At 35.4% G+C, this 27,836-nt stretch overlaps 3 protein-coding genes across 16 annotated transcripts in view; 2 read left to right on the plus strand and 1 right to left on the minus strand.

Moving 5' to 3' along the window:
• Positions 1–12,658, plus strand: part of KRAS (KRAS proto-oncogene, GTPase) — a 37,747-nt gene extending 25,089 nt beyond the window's left edge. Inside the window, exon 5 of one of the 4 annotated variants that reach the window (XM_057701795.1) lies at positions 3,612–6,936. In XM_057701795.1, coding sequence (XP_057557778.1) covers positions 3,612–3,731 — 120 coding nt within the window. In that variant the 3' untranslated portion in view covers positions 3,732–6,936. Of the gene's footprint in view, positions 1–3,611; positions 6,939–8,161 lie in introns of those variants that run through there. The other 3 variants (XM_057701793.1, XM_057701791.1, XM_057701794.1) reach the window with 3 other exon arrangements.
• A 375-nt stretch (positions 12,659–13,033) lies between these two features.
• On the minus strand, positions 13,034–19,808 carry ETFRF1 (electron transfer flavoprotein regulatory factor 1). 7 transcript variants are annotated; one of them, XM_057704229.1, is made up of 4 exons: positions 19,662–19,795; positions 19,421–19,575; positions 14,029–14,116; positions 13,034–13,950 (listed from the first exon to the last, which is right to left on the minus strand). In XM_057704229.1, exons 3-4 carry the CDS (start codon positions 14,077–14,079, stop codon positions 13,729–13,731), a joined length of 273 nt encoding a protein of 90 aa, XP_057560212.1. In that variant the 5' UTR covers positions 14,080–14,116; positions 19,421–19,575; positions 19,662–19,795; the 3' UTR covers positions 13,034–13,728. The 7 variants fall into 7 exon arrangements, with proteins under 7 accessions (XP_057560212.1, XP_057560216.1, XP_057560218.1 ...); XM_057704233.1 differs by lacking the exon at positions 19,421–19,575 and having other exon boundaries at positions 19,728–19,808; XM_057704235.1 differs by lacking the exon at positions 19,421–19,575 and having other exon boundaries at positions 19,724–19,795.
• Positions 19,809–19,937: 129 nt separating this feature from the next.
• The window catches only part of DNAI7 (dynein axonemal intermediate chain 7), a 71,788-nt gene continuing 63,889 nt past the window's right edge, over positions 19,938–27,836 (plus strand). For 3 of the 5 annotated variants that reach the window (XM_057702200.1, XM_057702202.1, XM_057702204.1), the window contains exons 1-2: positions 19,938–20,013; positions 22,878–22,895. In XM_057702200.1, coding sequence (XP_057558183.1) covers positions 20,011–20,013; positions 22,878–22,895 — 21 coding nt within the window. In that variant the 5' untranslated portion in view covers positions 19,938–20,010. The remainder of the gene's footprint in view (positions 20,014–22,877; positions 22,896–27,836) is intronic. The other 2 variants (XM_057702201.1, XM_057702203.1) reach the window with 1 other exon arrangement.

Below are 27,836 nucleotides of genomic sequence, written 5' to 3' on the forward strand. Positions count from 1 at the left end.
ATCTGCTATTCCTGAGTCAGCTTTTTGGCTTTCTGGAGGTCTCAATTTGAGCATAATGTGAAAATTTGTTTTACGAACTTAAAAATGTTGAGTGATTAATTTTCTGGTTTTTGTTGTTAATTTCTAGATACTTAAATTTAGTTGTTAGAAGACCTCCATTAAAGAAAGCTTATGATCGAATTGTTTTAACAAAGCAAACCGAACAAAAAAACTTTATGTGCCATATTTCTCTGTTTAATAGTGGCTGGGTTTGTGTACATAAGATCAATATTTTGAACTTTGCTTTTTATGAGTTAAAACTAGACAAAACAGTTACTGAGCACCTGCTGTGCACCAGTGCATAGTATAGCCTCCCAAGTAATGGTCTGGCTGCATTTCAGTAGTTCCTGAGGTGGACAAACAATAGTTTGGCAAGGTTTCTTTCCAGTTCAGCGATGCAAAGTTGCTTTTCAGAATACATCTTATTCCTCCCATTCCTTTCCTCCAAGAAGGGCTAGTATTCTTGCATCTGTCTACAGTTAGGGTATCTGAAGATGTTATTTATTTCCTTAAAAGAGTTTTTGCAGATAATAAACTTTTCAACTAGAACAAGTACTTGTTTAAAGTTAAATTGCTTAGTTAAAGCATTATAGACACCAGGGTACAGAATGATGTTGTTCACAGTTCTTTCTCCTGTGTTGAAGTGCTCTGTTTCCATAGTCTCACAGTATATTTTCAGATAATGGCTGAGCTGAAAATATTGTCAAATCTCTTGATATAAAAAAATTTACAAATATATATTTAAAAACATTTTAAAATTTATATATATATATATAAACACATGCACTTTTGTTTCAGTTGTTCTTAAAGTTTAATAATAAATGACATCTGAAAATGAGTATATGTGGCAACAAGCCATATTCCCAAGAATAAATCGAGTGCCAGTTAAGACCTTAGCAACTAGCCACAGCAGGTATTAAACATCTGTTTCGGCTGTACTTAATCTTTTTAAATTACCTACAAATTTTGGAATATGAAACCAGTGTTCTGTGCCAGTGGTTTAAGGTATATACAAGGATCAGTAATTTTCTCCTCATGTTAGTATGGCTTTAAAGCATATTATTAAGAGATAAGTAATTAAGTCTGAGAAAATATGGTAAATAACTGATTCTTTAAAATCTAATTTAAATTTCCTATTAGTAAAAATGAGAAATGAAAAAAGTCACTCTGGAATAACTTTTGCAGTGTTGTTAATCATCTTAGCCTCTGAGGTCCTGATACTGAATTCTTGGTGGTGGGTGGTAATCTCTTCTTTTTAATTACTGGCTTCCAATTCTCTCTCTGCATTGCTGGAAACAAAAATCATATCTTCTGATATTGGTGATGGGGATGTACACACTTAAAAAGGAGACACATTCAAACTAATTTTAGAAAGAGTTACAATCAAAATTTGCTTCTGCTAAATTAGTAGAGGACCAAAACCCTGTTTTTTCCTCCGTCATAGTATATTTCAGTACTTCTGTATTGACCTTATAACTTTTTTTAAACAGGAGTAAAAGTTTTCTTAAAAAATATGAGCTTTACCTGGTTTGTTTTATTTATATATACATATATTTTTAAATTTCTTGGATTGATTTTCAAATTGAAAGAGAATCATTTGTGAAAATATCTTAAGTGCCAGCTCATGCTTTATATTTTACATGCTTTACTAGAGTTATTTTAATGCCTTAAATTATCTGATTTAATAAGAATTTCTAATATGTAATTTTTAAGGACTTATGAATAAAAACAAATCCTCTCCTTGTTAAATGTTAAAAATTTTATATATGGGTACAAGTGGCTGTCTCATTTAAAGTACTAACGTATTTAACGATTTTAGAAAATAGTCGGAATTTTTATTTCATAGTTGGCTTAGTTAGTTGATTAAATTGACTTCATTAAAAATAAGATACACAGATTTTCTTGGGCTATAATGACTTGTATTAAACAGCTGAATAGAAATGTATCACAAGTTGGTATAAGTAACTTGAGAGGTACATTTTAATATATAATCAACATATTATTTAAATCCGTACTTCTTAACTGAAACTTAATTTTATGAATTTTAAATTAAAGCTTTACTTTAAAGGTAAATTACTGAGTTCCACTGAAGCAGTTCTTAATATATTCTTGAGATTTATAAAAATTAATGTACCCTCAAGAATTGAAGTGCCCTTTTTTTTCCTTAACTGTTATAAGCAATGGATGTGTGATGACTTCTGCATGCTAAAATTAAGCCTTAAATGTTGGTTTACTTAAGTTAATACTTAAATGGCTGATTCTCTGTGCCTGATTGAATTTAAAACTACAAATCATACTTTTGATACATAATATAGGTACTGAGTCCATTTTGTCACATTTGGTTCATAGAAAGACTGATGTTACCAATTGCAGAGAGTTAAAATATGCCAATTCCCACAGTGTGTAATTCATTCTTAAAATTAAAGGTACAGTAAAATAGGCTACTAACATTTTTTAAACACATCTTTCTTATAGAAGAATGGGACACACGTATCATATCTTTTAAGTTAATTTATACCACACGTAGATTAATGTTTGCCTTTCTCTTTTAGATGTATGTTTCTACTTTGGTGGTTATGTTTTTCTGGATGAATTAGCAGTACAGTTATCTAAACATTTTGTCGTCTTGGCTACTGCCTAATTTTCTAGACTGGAAAAGACATTAAAAACTTTATTGATCTCCATATTGCCATATATGATTGTTGTCGTAGCTTTCTTACCATAGCCTTAAGCAGAAGCCCCCTTTGCCCCTTTAGAGTATGTAAATTGGGATAGATGATATGAAGCCAGTATAGGTGGATATTGTTCTAGAAATAAGAACAGTAAGACTTAAGACTTGTAATAAGGATGCAGAATGCAATGCTACTATTTTGTGTTTTTTGAACACTTAAAAATATTTTCCTTTTATGGTGTACATGGTGTACAACCCTCATTTAGCGTTTTTATTTAAATAGTATAGATCTCCATCCACAAAAGTCCCAGTCTCAGTTCCAGTTGTGGGCCCTACAAATTGACTCGACATTGTAATTGGAGATAGAATTTGAGATTGTGTCGAGTCTCTTGACACAACTATATTTTGAGGTGTTTTATGAGTGTATGTTTAAGCAAAGTTTAAATATCCCTTCTGTACCATTTTTCTCCTCACTCCTCACTCAGAGCAAGGATGCAGAAATCATTTGTTTTACGCAAGTCAAAGAAATAATTTAAATCTTAACTTCAGTTTGGGCTTGGATTAATTCCATGACTAGTCAACTAAAATGACTGCATTAATTAATACACAGGTACTAATAATACATGTACTTAGGGTTTTCATAATCTCTCCTAACTGCTAATTTAAATTAAAAAAAAAATTTAATCCCATTACAAAACAAAACTGACTTCAAAGAACAAACCAGGATTTAAGCCCATATTTTAAAATTGAATCCCCAGTTTTATTGAAACAATCTGATACCTGTTTAAAAAAAAATTCTCAAGTAAAGTTCATAATTTCAAATTTCTTGCACATGGCTGTCCCAAATAAATTACTATTACCAATGAAACAGACTTTAAAGAAGTTGTGTTTTACAATGCAGAGAGTGGAGGATGCTTTTTATACATTGGTGAGAGAGATCCGACAATACAGATTGAAAAAAATCAGCAAAGAAGAAAAGACTCCTGGCTGTGTGAAAATTAAAAAATGCATTGTAATGTAATCTGGTAAGTTCAGCATATTAATTTTGGCAGAAAGCAGATGTCTTTCACAGGTAACAAAGTAGCAACCACTTTAGAGCTATGTAGGTGTGGGATTCTAATCTGAAATATTAAAAAATAAGAAACCTGTAGTTTTTTCCCACAATTAATACATTTATTTTTAATCTAATGGGTATTAATTATAATTGAGGTGGTTTCGATGACTATAGACTACTCTCCATTTGTCATAGTCTAAGAGAAAACATTTGAGGAACCATATAGAGGAGTAGGTTGAATGGCCCAGAAGGTGGGAAAGGGTCACTCTTACAGTGAATGTTTTCTTTTGGATACTCCACAAGCAAATGCTTGTTCTGTCTGTGCTCTCTTAAATTTAGTAGCATCAACATCACTTTTTTAGCCAGGTGAGAAACCTGGAGTCTTGGGATGACTCTGAAATCCTTCTTTTTCACACTTATTTGGAGGCAACCACAAATTCCTGTTATGATGTTACATTCTAACTTTTATCACATCATCACTTCAGGCCCCTATCATTTCTTGCTGGGACTGTTGTAACCTCTTACTTGGTTTACCTGTGCTGTCTTCATTCACAGTACAGTCAGAGAGATATACTTAAAAGAAATGTCATTTTTCTTATCTTTAAACCTAGTTACTGACTTCCTGTTACCTGTAGAATAAAATCTCAAGTTTCATAGCATATGTGTGTGTGTGTGTGTGTGTGTGTATGGCTCTTAACACCTTCCTTCCCCTCTAGCCTTTGGCTCTATCTCTAAAAACTCCTTGCCTGGATTTTTTTTGTCCTTATGTAAATCAACACCATGTTCTTTCTTACCGTCCCTTGAGTCTTGGCTGTTGCTCTTGTTTGGAGTGCCAGTGTTTTTATCCCCTAGTCTTACTAGTTAACACACTTTTATGATTGTCTAATCTGCTGTTCTCTAAGAATCTTTAAACCATTAGACTGAGCCTAATGTGCTTCCTGTGTATTCCCAGTTTATTGCTCTTAACTTTTAACAGTGCTTACCATGTTAAGTTGAAATAATCTCTTCTACGTTTGATTCTTATATGGTAAGAATCTTAGGGAGCCAGAATCATATATTTTTAATTTTTGCATGTCCATGGCCTAACGAGGTTCCTGGCACACAGTGGCTGCCCAGTTGGATATATTGAGTGGAATTTCTCAACTTCCTTTCTAAACCAACCCATATTAAATTTGGTCTTGCTTAGGAAATATTTCACTCAGTAGATGCCAAAAAAGTTCATGCCAAAGCTTAAGATTTTGATGCATGTTATTTGTAACATACAATGTTCTGTGGGAACAGGAAATAAAATTGTAGGATATCATTTATTGTGCTCACTAAAGGTTGGTATTCTTTATTTTATGAGTTGAAGGTCTGAAATAATGTGTCTCCCCAAAATATAAAATATACTTGTGAATAGTAGACTAAGTTCCAAAAGGTATTATGTGGTATACTAATGAACTAAACTCAGAGGAAGAAACAAAGCAAAATTAATCACTGGCATTAATTTTTATTGAGATTTATGAACTCATAATATTTTTTGAGTATCATTGTATAAAGCAGTATTTAATTTAGCAGTTGTGATAAAACTTAACAATGCGATGCAATTTGAAAAGTCAAACTTCTAAAATAACAGTACCCATGACCACAGTTAAGGGATAGTTTTCATTTTTTTCCTATTGTCTTACTATTAGATGATTTTTAAAGTAGAATTATTTAGAGTAAAGTGTTTTATGCTTTAGTTTTTATTTAAAGCAAAGGTGAAAGCATATACTTTTTAAAATTTCAAATTTGGGCAAACTATATTTCAGTGACTGTAGTCTGAATGTCAAATTGTTGGGCATGATGAATTAAATCCTTGTCTTTTCAGTGATTATTGAATAGCATTTATATAGGGAAAAAAGTGTACTTGGTAATATTTAAAGTTTTAAATAAAAATATTTTTACAAAATTAATTTGACAATGATACATCTATGCAAATTAGTTTTTCTTAGTCCTAAAACGATGGGTTTAAACAAAATAATTACTGGTGTCTTATTTTGTCTTTTAAATGTGTATATGAGAATGATTAGTTCCCACATGAAAAAGAAAAGGCATTCGTGGACTTCCTAGGTGGCGCAGTGGTTAAGAATCCACCTGCCAATGCAGAGGACACCAGTTCGATCCCTGCTCCAGGGAGATTGCACATGCCGCAGAGCAACTAAGTCCTTGTGCCACGAAAAAAAGGCATTCACTGCCCTATTTTGATCAATTTTAGCATTTTACTAATCATTGAAATTATTAATAAGATTATATAGAAAGGAGAGTTCAGTGCAGTATAAACAAAGTATCTGTCAGAATCTTGAAGAAGGTAGTAATGTTATAAAATTCTTTGCCTTCATTGTCTCCTAAATACTTATATGTTGTTTTCGCCTTAGGATGTGTCTTCTCTATACCCACCTCATGGTTTTTCATTTTATCTGCTTCAACATTTTTGTATCATTGACGTTTTTCTTCATTATAAAAACAGTTGAAGTGGAGTAGACTACATAAGGATGTATGATCAAAGGGAATTTGTGAAGGGTAGGGGAGTTGGAGTAGATCCTCTCTTAAGATTCCATCCCATTCTAAGAGTTTATGGTTATAAATTAGTCAAGGTTGATAGTATTTATAATAATAAAATAATTATTATATTATTGGAAGTTTTTTACTCTTTATGTGTTAAGGTTAGCATGAAGTTTTATATATATCGACTTGATTGTATTGCTGATAAACTGTCTTACAGTTTTTCTATCTCCTTTGGGTGAAACAGGTTATGTTATATCAGTAATGATATCAGAAAGTGGGGAACATCAACGAGTGCAGTTTGGGGGCTTTACTGGGGACTTTTATTCACTAGTATTCAAATCAATAATGCTGGTTTTTATCCCACTGCTATTGTTTAAATGTGAGCAAGCCTCTCATTCCCACTCTGTTTAATTCTTTAAAAATAATGGTAATACTTTTCTAAATTTTAGATCTGTTGTGAAAATTAGTTAAATGTAACTTGAATGAAAATGCCCAGAATTAATTTAGTTATTTTTAAATACTAATTGTAGAAAATCTTAGTAATACATAAAGGAGAGATCATATCGCTATTAAATCTCGTTATTTTCATAATAATATAACTTATTGGATGTGTTTGTATTAATATTCAACAGAGGTGGTTAAAATGAGTAAAAAACCAGTTTTCATTTTCTGAAAGTGGCTTGATTTATACAACTTTATCTGTTGTATATTTGTTCCTAAGGCTCCCTCTAGTGTCTAGGTTTGAAAACATCATTAGGTTCACAGGCTTTTGTTGATAGTTACTACTCAGCTGAACAGTTTTAAAATACATAGAGGATCATATTTTTTACTTAATTTTTTATTTCGCTTTTATATTTAATTTGCTTTTTAATAGGGGTAGGACAAGAATTGACTTATGTATAGATCTTATATAATTCAGGATTGCAGGGTTAAACTCTGCTGTCCTGCTACCAGTTTCAGAGTGCCATTTTTCATGTTTGGTATGAATGATTAGGTTGAAAATTATTCTGACTTGAAATCACTTTCAACCTTGCTTTGGATGCCTTGCTTTGATCACAACTAGATGCAGGCCAAAATGACCAAATGGAAATTTCTTTGAAGATACAGCATTTGACTTTACGTGGCAAACATTTGAATACTTAATAAGCTAAATAGAAACTAAAAAATAATGAATTAAAAAAACTCCATATCAGCAGACTGTTCCACCATTTAAATGATTTAGCTCACTTCCCCACAAGTAGAGGCATTACCTTTTTCAAAGGAGTGTGTCTTGTGTTGCGGTCACTTTATTTTTAATTATTTTTTTTTTTGGCTGCATGTGGGATCTTGATTCCCCTACCAGGGATGGAACCTGTGCCTCCTGCAGTATAAGTGTGGAGTCTTAATCACTGGGACCACCAGGGAATTCCCCTGTTGTGGTCACTTTAAATTTTCCTTCTCATATCATGAGTATATGAATTGAAACTAATGCCTTAATAAAACTGAAAGTATATTGTAATACTGTATACTTCATGGTAGTTATTTAAATCTAGTGAATTTAAATAAGTATTGAACCAGAGCTCAAATACAGTGAATATTTATGAAAATTAAGTTCTGGGGAAAAGTAATGTGTTAACTAAGCATATGTAAGATTCAGTGCCATTGATTTTCATTGCCTTTTGTGAAAATCAGTGTTCCTATAATGTTAACAAAATATTCTTGAAGACATTTAAAAAACCTAAAAGTCTGACATATATTCAGTTGCCTAAAGCGAAATGTTATGTATCCTTATTCTTTCTCAATATTAGTTTCCATTAGTAATATATCCTTTCTGTTATCTGTATAACTCAAATCATCGTATATATTCACGTTTTATTATTTATGTGTTTCAGGGTGTTGACGATGCCTTCTATACATTAGTTCGAGAAATCCGAAAACATAAAGAAAAGATGAGCAAAGATGGTAAAAAGAAGAAAAAGAAGTCAAAGACAAAGTGTATAATTATGTAAATACAATTTGTACTTTTTTTCTTAAGGCATACTTAAGTAAAAGTGGTAATTTTTGTACATTACACTAAATTATTAGCATTTGTTTTAGCATTACCTAATTTTCTTTCTGCTCCATCCATACTGTTAGCTTTTATCTTGAATGCTTATTTTAAAATGACAGTGGAAACTTTTTTCCTCTAAGTGCCAGTATTCCCTGAGTTTTGGTTTTTGAACTAGCAATGCCTGTGAAAAAGAAACTGAACACCTGAGATTTCTGTCTTGGGGTTTTTGGTGCATGCAGTTGATTACTTCCTATTTTTCTTACCAATTGTGAACTTTAGTGTGAAACAAATTAATGAGGCTTTCAAATCATCCCTCTTCTATGCTTTATCTTGTCACATACATGGATTAATTACTAATTTTAACTTCAGTTGAGATTTCATGATTGGTTTTACTGAAACATTGAGGGAACACGAATTTATGGGCTTCCTGTAGAATCATCTTATAGTTATCATGTCATATAGTTTCAGTTACCCTTAATGAATGTAAAGTTACACTGTTCACAAAGGTTTTCTCCTTCTTTCCACTGCTGTTTGTCAATGGTCACGTTCCCCAAAATATTATATTTTTTCTATAAAAAGGGAAAAAAATGGAAAAAAATACAAGGCAATGGAAAATATTAAAAGGCCACTTACTTTCCACAGTAGGTAAATTCCTATAATACTCTGATTAGCTTTTCCTGTTAAGGCAAACCCAGTATGTAATGAGGATCATAACAACCATTTTGGGGCTATATTTACATGCTACTAAATTTTTGTAATTGAAAAAATTTTAACATGTATTGAATATAAAAAATTCTCATAGGAATTAAATATAGTCTCCCTGTGTCAAATTGCTTTTTCTTAACATAAGACTTTTCTTGAACTTCAGTCTTTGAAAGTAGTTTTAATTCTGCTGGTAGTGGTGTTAAAGATTATTTGGGCCAGTTAGCTTAGTAGGTGTTACAGAGACCAAGGTGGCAAGGCCAAGCCTTGTATGAACTGTTGAGCTTCACTGAGAGTTTCACAGCGTGGACTGCATCCCTATGGTCTTCCAGTGTTGTCATGCCTTGGTTAGTCAAAAATGGGGCCTAGGGGAGAGTTTGGATAGCTCAGCAAGGTACATTCTCACTATGTGGTAGTCCTACTCAGAAACATCACTTTTGTTAAAAACAAAAAACCAGAACCTTAAAAAAAACATTATTTTACATGAGATTTTAGGGTGGGGTGGCAAGATTTTAATTTTTTTTAAATGGTGAAACGAAAAATTTCAAAACCTTGAGTATTCAGTGTTCTCTTAACACTGGCTAAAGTAACACTTTACGAGTCTGGTCCATAATTAAGAATATCTAATGCTTATAAAATAGATAATTAATGTTAACAAAATGATTCTTTCAGTGCATTTAAAATGTTAACTTATTTTAAAATATTTGAACTGAGATGGTGTGTTGAGGTGAAAATATCACTGGACAAGGAGGAAGGTGACTTAGGTTCTAGTTATGTGTCCTTTACAACTCCAATTTTGGGCAAATCATTTACTGTCCGTTTCTTCATGTTAAAAGAAGTCATCTCAAAGGCTGTATCTAACATTATAACTATGTGATTTGCATTCAGTTTACGTAAGGATGTACCTATTTGTCAGTCTCAGCACAATCTGTAACTTTTTACCTGTGTTATCGTTTTCAGTGCCAGTCTTAGGCAAAATTGTGCAAGAGGTGAAGTTTATTTCTGAATATCCATTCTCTGCTTTCAGGACTTCTCCCATAAGTGTCATCTTGCCTGCCTACCCTTCTACATGCCCCATGACTTGATGTTTTTTCTTTTAATACTTCTAATTCCCCTAACCTCAGGATTTATTGCTGCTTTGGATATCTCCATCAAGTCACATCAGAATGCCCCACATCTTACTTCCTCAGGCTCAGCATAATCTGACAGATACTATAATGGGATTTGACCTAATACCTAAGTTTCAGGTGGTGGCAGTAGCAATTTAATCTTGAACCTTTGAACATCATCTCTTTGCTGCCTGGTCCATCAGTGACAAAGTAGGAATTTTCATACCTGCTATGAGTAGTCAGAGCCCTATCCAGTGAAAGGAGAATTTAATAAAAGTAGTGCTGAAAGAATTCCTAAGACTACAACTAGGACTAGCCCTGCTAATAGTGATACATTCCATTGTTTCAAAAAACTAAAATCTTACAATGAAAGATACTTTAAAATTTAATTCATAAATCTTACTCTTTAGCAGAATTTGTTTATGCAGCAACTATTTGAGTGCCTACTAGATGCCAGGCACTAGGGATATTATAGTATCCCAAACAAGGGACATGATCCCTGTCCTTAAGTAGTGCTTACATTCTGGAGTGGTCTGTATCTTAGGGAGGCATTTGGCACATGACCCAGATACAACATCATGCATATTGTAGTTTTTGCAAAGAAGGGATTTAGTCTCTGAGCTTAGTTTCTTGAAGTTCTAAAATAATTGTTTTGCTCTGGTTCCAATGTAATTGTTTAACCAAGCTACTTTTTTTAATTAAATCAGTTTACTTCATTGTTTTGCAGGAGTAAATTTGATTATATTGTTTTTTATTTGGCATAATTATGTGAGTCTATTAGGGCAATTATAGTACAAATTAAGTTGTATGTCAGATACTGTTAAAATTCGTTTGTGTGTAGTATGGTCTCTTTGTATAAGTAATTAAAATAGACTTTAAAAATTAAATGTTGAATTCAAAAATAGTTGTGTTTACCTGGGTAAAAATAAACAGATACCTGCCTAATTCACAGAAAAGGAAACGTCTGTGTAAAAATCAGTATGTTTTCTGAGATGCTATACTAAGCTACAGGTTTATGGAACATTTGGTAGGGTATTCAGACTTATATAGTCCCTCCTCTTGTTTCTACATAAGAGAAAGAAATGGCCATACTTCAGGAATTGCAGTGTTTAACTGAGGGGATTTTTAGGACTTTTGAATTTTTGATGTAGCTGGGCAATTTTTTTATGGCAGTGGTAATTTTCCTTTATTATGTGAATTTTGAATGGCTTACTAAAATGTTTGTTTTTGTAGAGATTTTAAAAAGGGAGAGATAATCCTAGAAATAACATAAATGTTATCTAATTATTACAGCCTTAAAGATAAAAATCGTTGAAGTTGAAAAAAATTGCTAAATTACATAGTTTTAGACATTAACATGTTTGTGGAAGAATGTAGAAGTATGTAGTAAAATTTGAGTGAATATCTCCAATTAGGAATTCTAGGCTCTATTTTAACTGAGTCACACTGCATAGGAATTAGAACCTAACTTTTATAGGTTATCAAAATCTTGGCCACCATTGCACAATTTTGTCCTAAAATATATAGAAACTTTGTGAGGCATGTTAAGTTGCAGTTTGCACAAGTTCATCTCATGTGTATTCCAGTGATTTTTTTTTTTTGTCTAACCATTTTTTCTAAACAATATATACACATTTAGGTTTTTTTTATAGGCAGTAAAAACTATCTGCCATTTCCATTTGTCAGAAAATAATAATTTCTTGATGATTATGTATTAATGATTTTTAACAACCCATTAGTTACTTTAAAGCTGAATTTATATTTAATAACTTATGTGTTGATATTGGGTAGCATGAAATCTTCTTTGAGAAATTGACCAGCATATAACTGGTAGCTGTAAATTCCTTCAGAAGATGAAATTTCTTTCTAAAGATACATTTACATCAGTTCTTAAAAAAGAGTCATAACTAGTAATACTTGTTTTAGTTTAATAGTTTTAGGTGCCTGTTTGGGATGATAATAGGCAATTTTAGATGAATTTAGGAAAAACAAAGTTAATACCTGCAGAAATATCAGTTACAGAAGGTCCCCCTCCCTATAGAGCTAAATGGGTTATGTAATGTTTTATCCAAAAATTTCCAATTCCACTGTCTTGTGTTTTCATGTTGAAAATACTTTTGCATTTTTCTTTTGAGTGCCAATTTCTTACTAGTACTATTTCTTAATGTAACATGTTTACCTGGAATGTATTTTAACTATTTTTGTATAGTGTAAACTGAAACATGCACATTTTGTACATTGTGCTTTTTTTCCGTGGGACATATGCAGTGTGATCCAGTTGTTTTCCATCGTTTGGTTGCGCTGACCTAGGAATGTTGGTCATATCAAACATTAAATTTAAAATGACCACTCTTTTAATTAAAATTAACTTTTAAATGTTTATAGGAGTATGTGCTGTGAAGTGATCTGAAATTTGTAATATTTTTGTCATGAACTGTACTGCTCCTAATTATTGTAATGTAATAAAAATAGTTATGGTGACTATCATAGTGTGTACTTTTTTCTTCCTTCCTCCCTCCTTCCTTTCTTTCGCTGTGCTGCGCAGCTTATGGATCTTAGTTTCCCAACCAGGGATCAGACCTGGGCCCACAGCAGTGAAAGTGCCAAATTCTAACTACTGGACCACCAGGACACTCCCAGTAGTGTGTACTTCTTGATGGAAATTTGAAACATCAGCTCCATAATTGATATGGGATAGTTTATAAGCCACAGATGCTATAGTATATCAGTAAATCTTTTTTGCAGCTTGTTAAGTTAGATATGTTCTTTATTAATGAAAGATGCTGTGAACGTTATATAAAGGTTTAAGTGTTTGCTTGAAACCATGTTAGGTTTAGGTCCTGTGCCGTGCTGACTCATTTAGAAGTGGATGCAAAACACATCTGCCTTTATGACAAAAGAATAGAATAACATTATTTATTACTTTTTATTGAAGAAGGTAATTGATATACAACAGGTGATTTGTTTTAAGGCCCAAAGGTAGCCAAGTGGCAAAATTAATAATGGAAATAATTAAATAGGTGTATATGTAATGCCAGTCGCTGGCAGGCTGTTTCAAGTTCAGAAATAATCTTACTCTGTACATATTATTTCTACTAACTACACTTAAATCATTACCAGATGCTATTTCTCTTGCAGTGAACCTTGAATATGTGCTGTTAATGTACCAAATGGAGTCAAAAATAAGGAACTCCTTCAAAAGTTAAGGGGAATAATCTTGCAAGAAATTATTTTGCTTACTTAAATGTGCATTAAATGGCATTCTCTTCAGTAAAATGCAGAGATGGGCTGAAAATAATTGGCAAAAATTTATTAATTAAAAATTAAGTACTTTTTCATTCAAAATTGGGTGCTCATCAGTCTTTGGTAGTTGGCAGCATTATATAAATTGCTATTTAAGTATAAAAACTGAGCATAAAAGTTGCTGATAAAGCTCTCAGTATGAATAGAAGTTGAAACCTATTTTAGTTCAGTAAGGGAGCTCAGGTATTTTTTAACACAATGTATATCTCGACATTTTAAGTTAGAATTATTTTTGTAGTAGCTGGTATACATAAACAGCTGGCACTGATTTTCAGTCAAATTATAGTAATAGTGATCAGTTAGTTTGGTTGGTATCTGAATAATAGCGTTGTTTCATAGCTCTGTATTTCCTAAGGAAGTATAATGCTTCTAGTTCTTTCATTACAAATTTGCCCCGTTCAATAAGTTCTTTGATCTTCTCTGGGTCCTTCACATCTTTGTTTTTAAGGAAAACATTCTTCAGACGCCTTTTAAAATAGTCTGCTCCTTTTGGATAGTCTCGTCCAAGATACAGCAGCTTAAAAAAGAAAGATTATATATTTCTGAACAATCTATGTCATATAACATTTATAAAATTGGCAACATAATTACTTACATTTTTATAAAGATTCAATACTTCTCCTCTTAAAGAATTGGCCATTTTCATTTATCACGGAAAGGATCCACTTTTATATTTAATATACCTAAAGAAAAAGAAAAGTGTTTACAAATAACTGCATTGTAGTCTTAGAATCAAAGAAAAAAGATTTTACACATTAGCAAAATGGTACCCCCCCTTTTTTTTCATTGAATATTTATTGAGCACTTTTATGTTCCAGGTGCTGAGATGTAGCTGTGAACATGTCAAATAAGATATCTGCTCTCACAGAGCTAAAATCCCCTGAGGGTATACTATGCAAACAAGATCATTATGAATTGTGATAAGTCCTACAAGGAAAACAGGACAGTTAGAGAAAACAGGTTGTCAAAAATAGATATGTAGGTGTACCTCCTTTTATCCCAGAGTGTAATGAATCAGAGCTAGAGTTGAATCCCAGCTGCATAGTGTTATACAGGCTACTTTCTGAGTCTCAGTTTTCTTGTCAAAAGAACTGCCTTTACCCTGCCTTCAAGGCAAGCCTAGAACAGTGTGCAGGACCCTGGGAAGAGGCCTGATCAAATCAAGAGTGCCCTCCTAAGAAAGGCTAAAGAGTAGGAGAAACTGGGTGTGGGGGTCAAGCGAGTTCACAACTAGTGGGAGATGGGCAATAAGATCAGTGGTGAAGAGGCCAAGTGAACAATCTGTAAGGGGGTACATGAGGAGCAGGCAACAGCCAGTGGGATGCAGGCTTCTCTGTGTGCTTTGTTCATGCTACTAGGGAGAGGTGGCTCCTTAAAGGCACCGTGATAGCCTAAACATAGAAAATAATTCCCGATGGTTGTGGGGGTTAAATCCTAAAATTCCTAACATCATTAAGCGTTTAGTTCATGACAGGCCCAAAATAAAAGTTAGTCATTTATAACTTCCCTTAAAATTCCATAATGCCCATTTTCCTATTGACCTAAAAAAAACTTTTGCATCTTTTTATGTCCCTCATTAACATATTTTTATTTTAAAATAATTTCAATCTTGCAGAAAAGTTGCAATTTAATACTACTGTTTTTTTTTCCTGAACTATTTGAGAGTAAGTTGCTAACATATCAAATCAACCTGAATACTTCGCAGTGCCATCCAACAGAAACACAGTGCAACCCACCCATGTAATTTTTTTTGGTAGTCCATATTAAAAAATAAAACAGGTGGATTTTTTATAATATATTGTTTATATCCAAAATATGATTTCAGTGTGTTATGCCAGAAGTGCTTATAGGTACCAATGGGTTAGTTGCTACCATACTGAACAGCACGGTTTTCAAGCATATTTACTATGAACAAGGACTTTTTCCTACAGACAATACAACCACCAGAAGCAGGAAATTAACAAACACTGCTATACTACTACCATTAAATCCACAACCCCAAGTTTGGCAGTTGTCCCAAAGATGCCTTTTATAGCAAAAGTACCCAATCCATGATTACACACTGCATTTAATTTCCATGTTTCTAGTCTTCTTCAATCTAAAAAAATTCCTTTGAATTTCCTTGATTTTCATGAACTTGAAATTTGTGAAGATCACAGGCCATTTATTTTATAGAAATGTGTCTCATTTTAATGTCAACTCATGGCTAGATTCAGCTTACGTAGTTTGGGCAAAAATATTAGACATGCTTTGTTTATTTCATTGCATCCTATTAGGTGGACACAATCCCAGTTTGTTCCATCATGGTTGATGTTAATTTGATCACTTGATAAAGCTGGTGTTTGTCATGACTCTCCATGGTTAAGTTAGCTTTTTCCCTTTGAGGTTAGTATTCTGTAGGAGGTATGTAAGTATATGTAGTCCAGAAAAACCTTTCATCTTGCAAACACATTAAAAAGGACAGCACTTATAGGGCTGGGGAATAGGTTTGGGGCATACCACTCAAATCCTGTGCAATTGAAAACAGAGCACTAATAAAAAAAACAGAAATTGGTAACTGGAGAGCTAATTTGAGCCACTCAGATTGCTCTCAGCATAGCTGGAGGATACCACAGAGATGTTTAAAATGCTCAAAAATAACAGCGTGTGAATGGGAGTGGGAGGCTGGCAGCAAGGAAGGGATTAAAAGGGGCAGGAGAAAATCCGTCGAGATAATGGATATGTTTATTATCATGATTGAGGTGAGGGTTTCATAGGTGTAGGCATGTGTCAAATTTATAAAACTGTATTTATATTTAAGTGTATGTCAACTGTACCTTAGTAAAACTTTAAAAAATCGTGTAGATATGCTAGCAAAATGCCAACAGCAGGGCTGGGAGATACCGAGGTACATGTGGAAGCAGAGATATCTAAACCACAAGGCTGCCAATTAGTGGTCTGGGTAGGTGATTCAACCTGTAACCAAGTCAACAGTTGCAAAAAACAAGGTCTACCTCTCTGAGGAGGGAGCCCTGGGGGTAAGCACTTTTTAAATTTGTTTTACAAATATACTTGAAGAAGGCTCCTGCTGCCAGTACAGCAACTAAGTGAAAACCTTTTCTTGCTAGAGTTTATAAATCCGCTTCTCTGGCTCCTTTCTCAGGGGAAAAAAATCACGTAGGAGCCAACATTATTTCCATGTTAATACTTGTATACTTCCTCTGTTTACTAATAATTTATGAGTTAGTTCATGTGACAAGCATACCTTGTATCAGAAGTTTTTTTCTGAGTTCATTAGTACTAGCTTCTTTTCATCCAAATTGCTATTTTTCTGCTTTTGTATCTCTTCTGAGCTTTCCTCCAGAAAAAAGGAGCCCTTTTCTGTCTACTCTTACAAGTAAAGGACCAAAAAAAAACTTTTTAGAAGATCTGTGTACATGGTTGCAGCTTAGAGACTCTGGGCTTCACTTAAGGTGCTCTGAGTGGTACCTTCACTGCGGAACCTCTGATGTTAGTGTCTTAGACCATTCCCAGCTGGTCAGATTCCCCAGAGAAGAGTCTTCCAATCTTCTGAGCACTTGATAATTCAACATTAAGAAGTGGAAGAGGAATCGGCCTTGCATTCAGCATTATGTGTACCCAAACTCACCTCATCTGCTTCCAGTGTGGTTCTGGTGTACTTAGTATGCCTGAAAACACCCCATTCCAGAGACTAGTGTTTATTTTGTCCAGAAGAAAACCTCCAGTCTTCTGTGGGAATGAGGGGTGCGGGCACTTAGAGGTGTTTCCCAAATAGCTTTCATTTAATCCTCTCTGATTTACTTCATTCTCCATTTCCAATTCCAGTGGCCCTGTTCCAGTGCCCTTTGAGAATTATGCAGTATAAATTGGGCATTTCTAGTGTGCTAGGTCACATTAATCTGTTTTGCAGCTTCTAAAGTTTTACTGTTGTCATTTCCTCTTCTATTTTTCTAATTTATTTTTAAATTGATTTACTGAAGATTCAGTGGTTTTAGAAGGGAGTAAAATTAGATGAGTGTATTTAACTGGGTACATCAACACCTGATTTCATTTTAAAAACTTTTTTCCCTGTGAGCCATTTTTCGTGTGTTTTAATCTTAGTGAAGAATGACTCTGAAGAAGCTTGTGCTTTTAAAATAACTGTAAATTAAATCCACATTAGATGTAATTTAAAGTTACAAATTATAGCCTGTTTAATTCCTGACAAAGAGCATAGCTATATTTAATTCAAAATTTGTAATCTGTAAAAGCTTTTAGAAATGTGGCTTAAATTGTCCTCTTTAGCTGTTGCCCTTTTTACAAATTGTGCATAATAAAGGACCCGCACAGCAAAAGGAGTAGCTGCTGTGACTAAGGTAAATTTGTCCCATTCTTTGATATTTTATGAGTTAAGTAAGTTTTTCATTATTGCATGCTGATCTTCAGGCATTTAAGTTTATTTTAGCCTTTGGGAGAAATGGGTTTCCTTGGGTTCAGAATTGGTGAACAATTTAAATTCAGCAGGGACCTGCGACTGCTCCTTAACCCTGCATGAAGTCATGGAGGTTACTGCTCTTTGTAAAGAGCCAAACGAATTAGGGACTGAGAGAAGTCCCTCATCATTCTGAGAAGCTGGATGGGGAGGGGTCTACAATCCACATCCATTGCTCTTTCCCAATGACTTGAGGGTTAAGGATGTAAGACTTAACCAACTCCAGTTCTGGGTTAAGTGAGAATTGTCATTTTACTAGGGGTTATGGTGCCCAGAGCTGTTATTAATCACTCTTCCCCATGAAGTTCAGACTTGACTCAAACAGATGAAGCACATTTCCCCAAAACAGTTAAGCCTAAAAAGCATCACACAAAAATTTATCCCAATACACTTGCCAGCGCCAAAGGCTATGTAATCCAAGAGGTAGGTGGCAAGACATTTTGCCCCCAAAAGCTGGTTTACTGCTTGGTCTAGGCCTACCCAGAAGCCAGATTATAGAAGTGAGTTGAAAGGAGATGGTTATGTATGTTCAGAGGGAGGTACTACACCTGTCTGAAGGTAAAAAAGAACAGGAAATGGGCCTTCCTATACTTAGCAGAGAACTAAATAAATTCCTTGGTATAATCTCATAGCATAGTGGTCCCCCAGAACACAGTCCAGCGTGTTCTAACACATCCATAGCAAATCCTTCTCCCTAGGAGGGAAGTTGGTGGAATGAGAACTTGAGCAAGTCTCTCTCCTAGAGGCCCACCAAAGTTATTTGGGATTACCATCACACCTCCTTACCCCCATCACAGTTGACTAAGGTTTTGTACCATAAACATCAGTAGCTTGGCTGAAAAACTAAAACAAAAGCTTAGTTCCACACCAAACAGCTTCACAACGCTATATGAAGTCAACATTAACAAGTTTTTATCTTGCTACCTGGGATGTGGAAGTGAGATGTCACAGCTATGACACAACCTGGATTTCTCTGGAGAGAATAACACTCCAACCCACAAAGACAAGCTTATTTACTAATAATACCTTTAGTCAATGAAACTGCAAGGGATAGAGCATTATAAAATTAGAATTCAGAGATGAGAAATGGTGGCAATAATTTTATAGCATTCCACGTCTTGTCAGGCTAAAGCAGGGTTTAGATCTAAAGTCATAGAGAATTCAGATAAGCTTTGGAAGGACCTTAATTTTACAATCTCTTAATTTCGTCTAGTTTTCCTGTTGGGTAAGCTGCCAGAGTTTCAAGTAGGGTGACTGACATTCGAAGGGTTGTTCTACCGGTTAGCACAATCAACCTGTGACCTTGACCTTGGACACGTAATTTAGCGAGTCTTCCTAGGTCTCAGAGACCCCCAGGAATTGCTTCAAATCATTTACAGGTCTTGTTTAGAGCTCCTTTTAGAAGAAACGGCATATACCTTGCTTGTCCAGAAGTAAACAGAACCAGATGCAGGAAGAAGAATCCGAAAGTCATTAATTTCGAAATAAACAACCCTCCGGGAGCCAACTTATTTACCTCTTTTTCTAAACTGCCAATCGAGCCCCGCCCCCCACTGGTCTAAGCGATGGCGGCCCAGGCAGCCGAGCCGGTGTCAGTCACTTGACCCAGCCGCGCAGCCGGCGGCCCCCTTCCTTCTCGAAATCCGCACAGAGAGATTCGCCCCAACCACTCTAGGGAAACAGGGAGAGGGACTGTCAACGTCGCAAGACGCGCAGAAACCCTGTCCCACGCCCGCTGGTCCTCGCCCAGAGCATACTTCACCGCCTCCAGACCCCAGGATCCGGGAAACACAATAAAGTTCACCGGTGCGGCACTCACGCACTTTCCGGCACGACGCAGCCGTAAAAGCCTCCGGCCGTTCCGACTCCTGCGGCCATCGACCGAGGCGGGGCGGCGGAGGTGGGTGGAGCAACCTGTCCGGGAAGAGGGCGGGGCGCCGCCCGGAAGAACGCCAGCGCGACTGCGCAGACCGAGACGCGCGGATCGCCGCTCCCGCCTTGGCCCCCCCAGTGGGCGGGGCTTGTCGTCCTGACAACACGGGAGCGTTTGTCCGCGCAACCCTGAACTCGGACTTGGCAGACTACGGAGGTCGTGTATGCCTCAGCATGGTGAGCAGAGAAAGTGGGGGACCCGGGTGAAGGGGCGAGCATTGATTCTCCCACATCGTGTTAAATGCTGTAATGAGAGCCTGTCATATTTTATTAGAGGGGAGCGAGTCGGTTTAGGAAAGAGCCCAATGCCCTTGGCAGGGACGGACCTTCCCCTGATCTTGTGGCCTTCCGTCCGGGATCCGGCGGACAGGTGGGAGTCCAAACGAGTTTGTGCAAACGGGGAATGACCAGTGCGGTCAGGTGATGTCTTAATCTCGAACTGTTGCTGGATTTAAATATCGATCTCAATGTAGTAACTTCCAATAGTGATAGACATTCCCATGCAATTGCTTTTTTATTGCAGCTTGGCGGAAATGTGTTTTTTTGCCTCCTCAGCAATTGATTAAAAGCTGTTGCAATTTAGTCTGCTTTGAAAAGTTATTTTATGTGGTCTTTTGTGGAAATTTGGATTGTTTTGTGATTCCGGGTACACAACCTGCCCTGTGTGTATTAAGTATGATAAAGCTTCTTGTTTTGTTTTTCTGCACTCCTCAGCTGTCGTGTCTTCTTCAAGAACACAGGCCAACATGTAGCTGTACGATGTTCTCATTTCCCATTTTCTGAAACGTGATTTCCATCTTCTTGTATGATTAAAACCAGAGGAAGTGGAAAATATAATTAATTAATTAATTCGTTAATTAAGGGAAAATAGGGAGCATGTTTTTGTTTTGTGCTTGGCACTAGGCTGAAGCCAAGGACACAAAAGTGAAAATTACAATCTCTCCCTGGTATGAAAGACACACTTAGCAAATTAATTACAATACAGTTTTATAACTGTGATAATTGAAGTGACTACAGTGGAGTAACACAAGGTTGGAAATGTTTAAATTGGGGCAGGAGAGGGGAAGGGAACAGAAAGGGAAGAGCAGTGCTTTTCAAGCTGTGTTTTAAAGTATGATTATGAATTTACCAGAAGTGATGAGAAGAAATAGGGCATGGAGAACATTCGTGTCAGGGAGAACAGAGAGTAAATGGATTTTAAGCAGACTTAAAACGGCTGATAATTTACAGGAACAATAAGCACCTGTTTATTATTTTCCAGTCGGTACATAAGTTTCTTGTTCTTAGATGCCTCTAGCAATCTTTCTCGAAATGTGGTTTCTGGAAAATTTGCCTCTAATAAACCTGGAATACCAGTTAAAATGCAAATTCCAGGAATAGACTGGACTCCAGATCTACAATGTTAGTTTCCTAGGGCTGCCAAGTAACAACATACCACAAACTAACTGGCTTAAACAATAAAGATTAATTGTTTCACAGTTCTCTAGTCTAGAAGTCCAAGATCAAGGTGTCAGGGCTATGCTCCCCCTGCAGGTGCTCACTGCTGGTATTTCTTGGCTTGTGGCAGCATTATCCCGTTCTTCACTGGCGTTTCTGTGTGTGTGTGTGTGTGTGTGTCCAAATTTCCCCCTTTTTACAAGGACACCAGTCATATTGGATCAGAGACCCACCCTATTCCAGTATGACCCCATCTTAATTTAATTATATCAGCAAGGACCCTCTTTCCAGATAACGTAAAATTCAGAGATACTGGGAGATAGGACTTTAATGTATGAATTTTGAGAGGACACAATTCAACCAATAATGTGAACTGAATTACAGTGGGGAGAGAGAAGTGAGTATGTACAGTTTCAGCCCAGGAATATGCATTTTAACAAGCATATATGCCCCCTTAACTTTGAGAACTGCTCTACTAGATGGTGCTCTTATGATTTGCAGGAGGGGTGAGGATATGTACTTATCCCAAACCTGCATCACATGAAAGGCACTAGTGAGAGATGACAATTCACCCACCTTTAAAATGTGGCTACTTGGGAACATGGCGGAGGGAAGTGTGTTAACTATTAATTGACAGCAAATATGATAAAAATAAAACACATTTGTAAAAGGTATGAGAGCTGTCTCCATTGTTCTTCTTTATATCACCTCCAGCATCTCAGAGTCCTTTGTGTGTAAATCATTAATAAATACCTGCTGAATGAATTAGTGAAACATAAGCACTTTTCAAGAAGATATAATCTACTGCTTTGTATCAGTTTTAACATTTATATTTTATACAGCGATAACCTTATGGTTTGGACCACTAACTTCTGTACAAGTCTTCAGATGTGGAAAGTGTATGATGTTATAGTCACATGATCCCCTACAAACTCCTTACCAGAAATCTAATGAATACATGGGCCAAATCAGATTACAAGTAGTGTTAATAAAAAATACTTGTAAATATGTACTGAAATACTATACTTTCCAAAATCCAAAAAAGCATAGGTCTGCTTTAGGACACATTGCTGAATGGAATGATATTGACATAGCTTTGCCTGCTTTAAATTACTGATCCTCTTTTTATAAAATCAACAATCTAACTTTATAGGAAGATTATTTCTTTATAATATGAAGCCATTCCCACACTTTCAAGCTTGACATTAGTACCAATAGTTAGTCAATGATTTCTTGTTCTTTAGAACCCTTTAAACTAGTGCTTTCTTGACTGGTACTCTGTTTCGTGATTGGGCATTTCATTAAACATGGATCATTGATTGTCATAAGGAGTGTAAAACTTACTTACGAAAGATGCTTCAGTGGGTGAACTATCTTAGTCTTTCCTGGACTTGCTTGTAGTTTTGTCTGAATTCTTTTCTAAAAAAACTTTCCGAGATGATTTTACATTTATAGAAAAGTTGCATAGAGGGTACAGAGAATTCCCTTACACTCCTTACTCAGCTTCTCCTAATTTTAGCACATTAGGTAATCATGATACTTTTGTTTAAAATGTCTGAATAATTTTTTTAATTTATCGATTCTTTTGTTTTTCCAACTTTTAGGCTCCCAAAGCGAAAAAGGTAGGTAGAAATTATTCCTCAAAATAGTTTTAAAGCACTGGCATTGTACAAACAGAACTTTTAAACATTTTCCAGTAGTTTTATTATAGTTCATAGAGTTTACTAAGCTTAGTTTTTAGACATTAATGCTATTTAAATCATGGAATAATCCTTTATAATAACAAGGGCATATTTCAAATTTGATTTAAAAAGATAGTTGTAATTTCACAAAGTTTTTTTTAAAAGCCTTTAATTTTTACTTGTGTCTAGATTTGAGGTTTTTTATTACTTGTGCTCTAGAAAATTTTGGATTAGGAATGTTTTTCTTCATTTCAGATAAACACATAAAAATTTAGTTCCAAAATCTTCTGTGACTTAAAAGCAAACTCTAAGGTATGTTTTTAAGTGGGTTGCATGGTGACACATATTGAATTTTTTTGTGCTTTGTAAAAATTTGAGTTCATTAAGGGATGTCTCAAATAACTTTTTCTCTCTTCTTCACTTACTAGATTTATACTTTAAAGCAGAGAGTATAACCTCTTGATTGGCAAACATAGATGTAGTTCATTTGACCTAAAAGGGTTTTTTTTTAAATCAGTTGCCAGGGTATTTTCATGCAAAATTGTGATTTCCATCTATTCTTGAAAAATTGGAAACCTGATAACATTGGGCCTACAGTCCTATGGGGAACAGTTGGCTACACTAAGTAACAGCTACCCCTTTTGGAAGTGCATACACTCTTCAGTTTGTTGTGGTCCAGACTATGACCAAATCCCTTACATCATTTCCTTGCCAGGTCTCAATAGGGATTTAGGTTTGGAGTGCCAGCTTTAAGGCATATCTGAAAAGTCACTACTCTGTTAACTTCTCTTGTGGCATCAGTTGCCCTGTCTGTTCTCATAGCACATGAATTTGTACACACCTCAGTTATAACGCCTATCATTTTATTGTAATAATTTATCATTGTGAGCTGTTCAAGATTAAGAGCATGTCATATTTATTTTTGGATCCAGAGCATTTAGCCTGGCACATAATAGAAATTCAGTCAATATTTGTTGAATGAATATGTAAAACCCCATTTACCCTACCACTACTTAAAAACACGTGGGCCCTTGATTGTTTAAGAAGAAATGCTTATATAAATGTGCATTCGATATTTATACAATTCAACATTTCTTCAGAAAATACTGTTGAGTACCATTCTATGTTTGCTCTTCTCAGCCACTTGACTCCATAACCAACCTGATACAGTTTTAGGGACTGTGGATATAGCTGAACAAAATTTATGAAGGCTCTGGACACATTCTTATGGGGGAAGTATTCTGGAGGACTACAGTCTTTTATATGTGGGTCTGCAATAGTTTATTAGTTTGTGTAGACGTTCATTTTCAGCTTTAGATTGTGAAATCTTAGAGGCATTATTTTAAATCTGAAAACTCATTGTTCTAATGACTTTGGTATTTAATCATGTATGTATGGGTGCTAAATAAATACTTTTGGATTATTTTGTTCATAATGTTGTTTCTCTTAGAGAATGGTGAGCTTCATCTTATGAAGTTTGAAACCAAACATAAAGAGGAAATGACTCACTTTTTAACTATTTCCATTCTTAAAAGATTATGATTTGGGGATGAGGTGAGTCTGTAAAGGGAATTTATAGTATGGTTAGAAAAACTTGGTTAGATATATTTTATTCTTTCTGATTTCTTAAAGATTTTTTTAAAAGGAAAAAGTAATAAACACACATGGTACAAAATTAAAGTTAAAAATGTAAACGTTTCCCCTATCTAAAACTAAAAGAACCGGTGCATATCTTTTCATACATTTTCTAATCATTAAAGAACACACACACGGACGTACACATCCCTTTTCTCCCTACATATGGGAGCATTCTGTAACTTCTAGTTTTCACTTGTTGATATTGTATTTTATTAGTTCTAGGAGACTCATCTTTTTACATTTTAACGTGGCCGAAATTGAGATACGTCTTATGGTTGATAATATAGCTTACAGTCATTGTAGTCCTGAACTGACATCTGTTTCCTCCAGAGATGTTTGCTTCTGTCAGTCACTTAGGCCTACTACCAACCTGATACTACTTTAAATTCTCGAGAGTTTTTGAACCACACTAATGGTATGGGTCAGACGGCAAATCCACATGAACTGGCTTGTGGTGTAAACTTTCAGGGATTTTTTTTCCTTCTTTCTATTCATTTTCAGGATTGTATCTTTCTGTATCGTGGATTCATTTGTGTTTACCTGATATCCAGCTATATACAGGCATCTTCTTTTACATTCCCATCTTGGACCTTTCCTTTTTTGGTATAATAATTTAAAGGTACATCTTACATCTGATGGCTTCAAAGATTCAATGGAGTAAATATTTCTTGGGGACCTTCTTTTGTTTCATCATATTGAAATTACATCACTTCTTTCACAGCTATATCACATTTCATTGAAAGTATGTCTATGACTTTCATATTGTCCCTATTTTTCACTACTTCAAACAAGGTAGAAATGAAGATCCTTGTATGTAAGACCTTGCAAACTTATGGAGAAATAGTTGTTTCATTGATTTAGCACTGTTCTAGGCAATAAGAGTACAGCAGCAAGACAGGGTCCCTGCCCTCCTAAAACTTACATTCTTTTTTTCTCCAGCTTTATTAATATATAATTGACAGGACTTCCCTGGTGGTGCAGTGGTTAAAAATCCACCTGCAATTGCAGGGGGCATAGGTTTGATCCTTGGTCTGGGAAGATCCCACGTGCTGCAGGGCAACCAAGCCCGCGCTCTAGAGCCCAAGAGCCGCAGCTATTGAGGCCACACACCACAACTGCTGAGCCCATATGCTGCAACTACTGAAGTCTGCACACCTAGAGCCCATGCTCCACAAGAAGAGAAGCCACCGCAATGAGAAGTCTGCACACCGCAATGAAGAGTAGCCCCCACTTGCTGCAACTAGACCCAGTGCAGCCAAAAAAAAAGAAAAATGTAATTGACGTATAACATTGTGTAAGTTTCAAAGTATACAATGTAATGATTTGACATATGTATGAGTTATGAAATGATTACCAAAATAAGGTTGGTTAACACATCCATCACCTCAGATAATTACCATTTCTTGTGTTTATGTGTTGTGTGTGTTGAGAACATTTAAGCTCTATTGTCTTAGCAACTTTCAAGTATACAATACAGTGTTGTTAATTGTAGTCACCATGCTGTACAGTAGATCCTCTGAACTTATTTTAATAAGTGGAAGTTTGTAACTTTTGACCAACATCTCTGCATTTCCCCCACTCCCCGCCCCTGGCAATTACCAATTTACTCTCTGTTTCTATGAGTTTGGCTTTTTTAGAGTGTACGTATAAGTGAGACCATACAGTATTTATCTTTCTGTGACTTATTTCACTTAGCATAATGTCCTCCAAGTTCATCTGTGTTGTTGCAAATAACAAGATGTTCTTCTTTTTTAGTGACTGAATATATTCCTATATATATATGTGTGTGTGTGTGTGTATAAATGTGTGTAAGTGTGTGTATATATATATATCACACTTTCTTTATTCATTCATCTGTGGATAGATACCACTTAGGTTGTTTCCATGTCTTGGCTATTGTGAATAATGTTGCAGTGCACATAAGGGTGCAAATATCTCTTCAAGAGAGTGATTTCATTCCATGAAGCTTGCATTCTGTCTGGGGAGGGGAGGTGAAGAAAAAATATCCTTTCAGAATGCTTTGAATGTGCAGAAAACCAAGAAAGGGGTCGGTGAGAAATGGGGGGGGGTAGGGTATAATGGTGATGCTATTTATGTAGGGTGGTTAAAGAACTAAAGTTTGAGAAGAGACCTGGAAGAAATGAGCATTCTAGGCAGAAGAAACAGTTATTGCAAAGACCCACGGTTGGGAACAACCTTGGTGGTTAGAATAAAATGAGCAAAGTAGAAAGTGAAAGATAAAATGTGGGGTGGGGGATGGTGAGCGTGGAGGGGTGGGTGGAAGGGTTGGGGGAGATAAGTAGGAGCCAATTCATAGTCAGGTAGCCCATGGTGAAGTGTCTGGGTCTGAGTGTGGGAGTGTTGTAAGCAGAAGAGTGACATGATCTGATTTACATCTTTAAATGGTTAGTAGAAAATTCACTGCAGGGAAGCAAGAGTAGAAGTCGGAGGGCCAGTTAGGAAGCTGTTGCATCAGGGTAGGTCAGAAGTCTTTACACCCAGGTGAACCTACTTCTAGAAGTAAAACATACTCTTTCCTGGAAAATATCTGCTGTCTTGAAGTTCTGCCACGTTGCCATTGCATCCTCTCCTTTCACAATTTCCTTTCTGCTTTACAAAACAAAGGCATACCTCTCATCCGTTCTGAATCTGACTGTGCTTCATTGCCTGAGAGCCTGGGCTGTGAAACTAAAGGACAGTTCCAAACACTGATGTTGGCAAGGCTTTCTTTAATCAAGGCACTACGGACTTCTTGTTTTGGTCTGTCTTACAAGTAAGTGGTGAAATGTGGCATTTGAAATATCGAGATATTCTGGAAGTCCTATATATCGTAGTATGGAGAGGTGGGACAGGTAATAATTTTCATTTAGTAACACTGTTTGTAAGACTATTGTCAAACAATGATGCAAAAAAAATCCTTTCACGATGCAATTTATTGATAAAACATTCAGACTCCAAAAATAGTATTATTTTTTATCAAAGAAAGATTAAGGGTTTCAGTAAAAATGTAAATGAGCTTAATAGTTTTACATAGACCTTAAAGTTGCCTTTGAAACTTCATATAATTTAAGTTAGTATTATTGATTGCAAAAACTAGGAACTTGTACAAAACTGTAGAAAAGGTTGTAACAGCTGGTGCACAGTTAAAAGACCCATCACTGCATTTACATCAGTATGTTTCCTTCAGAAACCACTGTATTTCATAGAATGCATGAAATAGCAGAAGACATTAATTAGATTGTA

This window comes from Hippopotamus amphibius, chromosome 12 (assembly GCF_030028045.1).
Source record: "Hippopotamus amphibius kiboko isolate mHipAmp2 chromosome 12, mHipAmp2.hap2, whole genome shotgun sequence".
In the NCBI taxonomy this organism is placed as follows: domain Eukaryota; kingdom Metazoa; phylum Chordata; class Mammalia; order Artiodactyla; family Hippopotamidae; genus Hippopotamus; species Hippopotamus amphibius.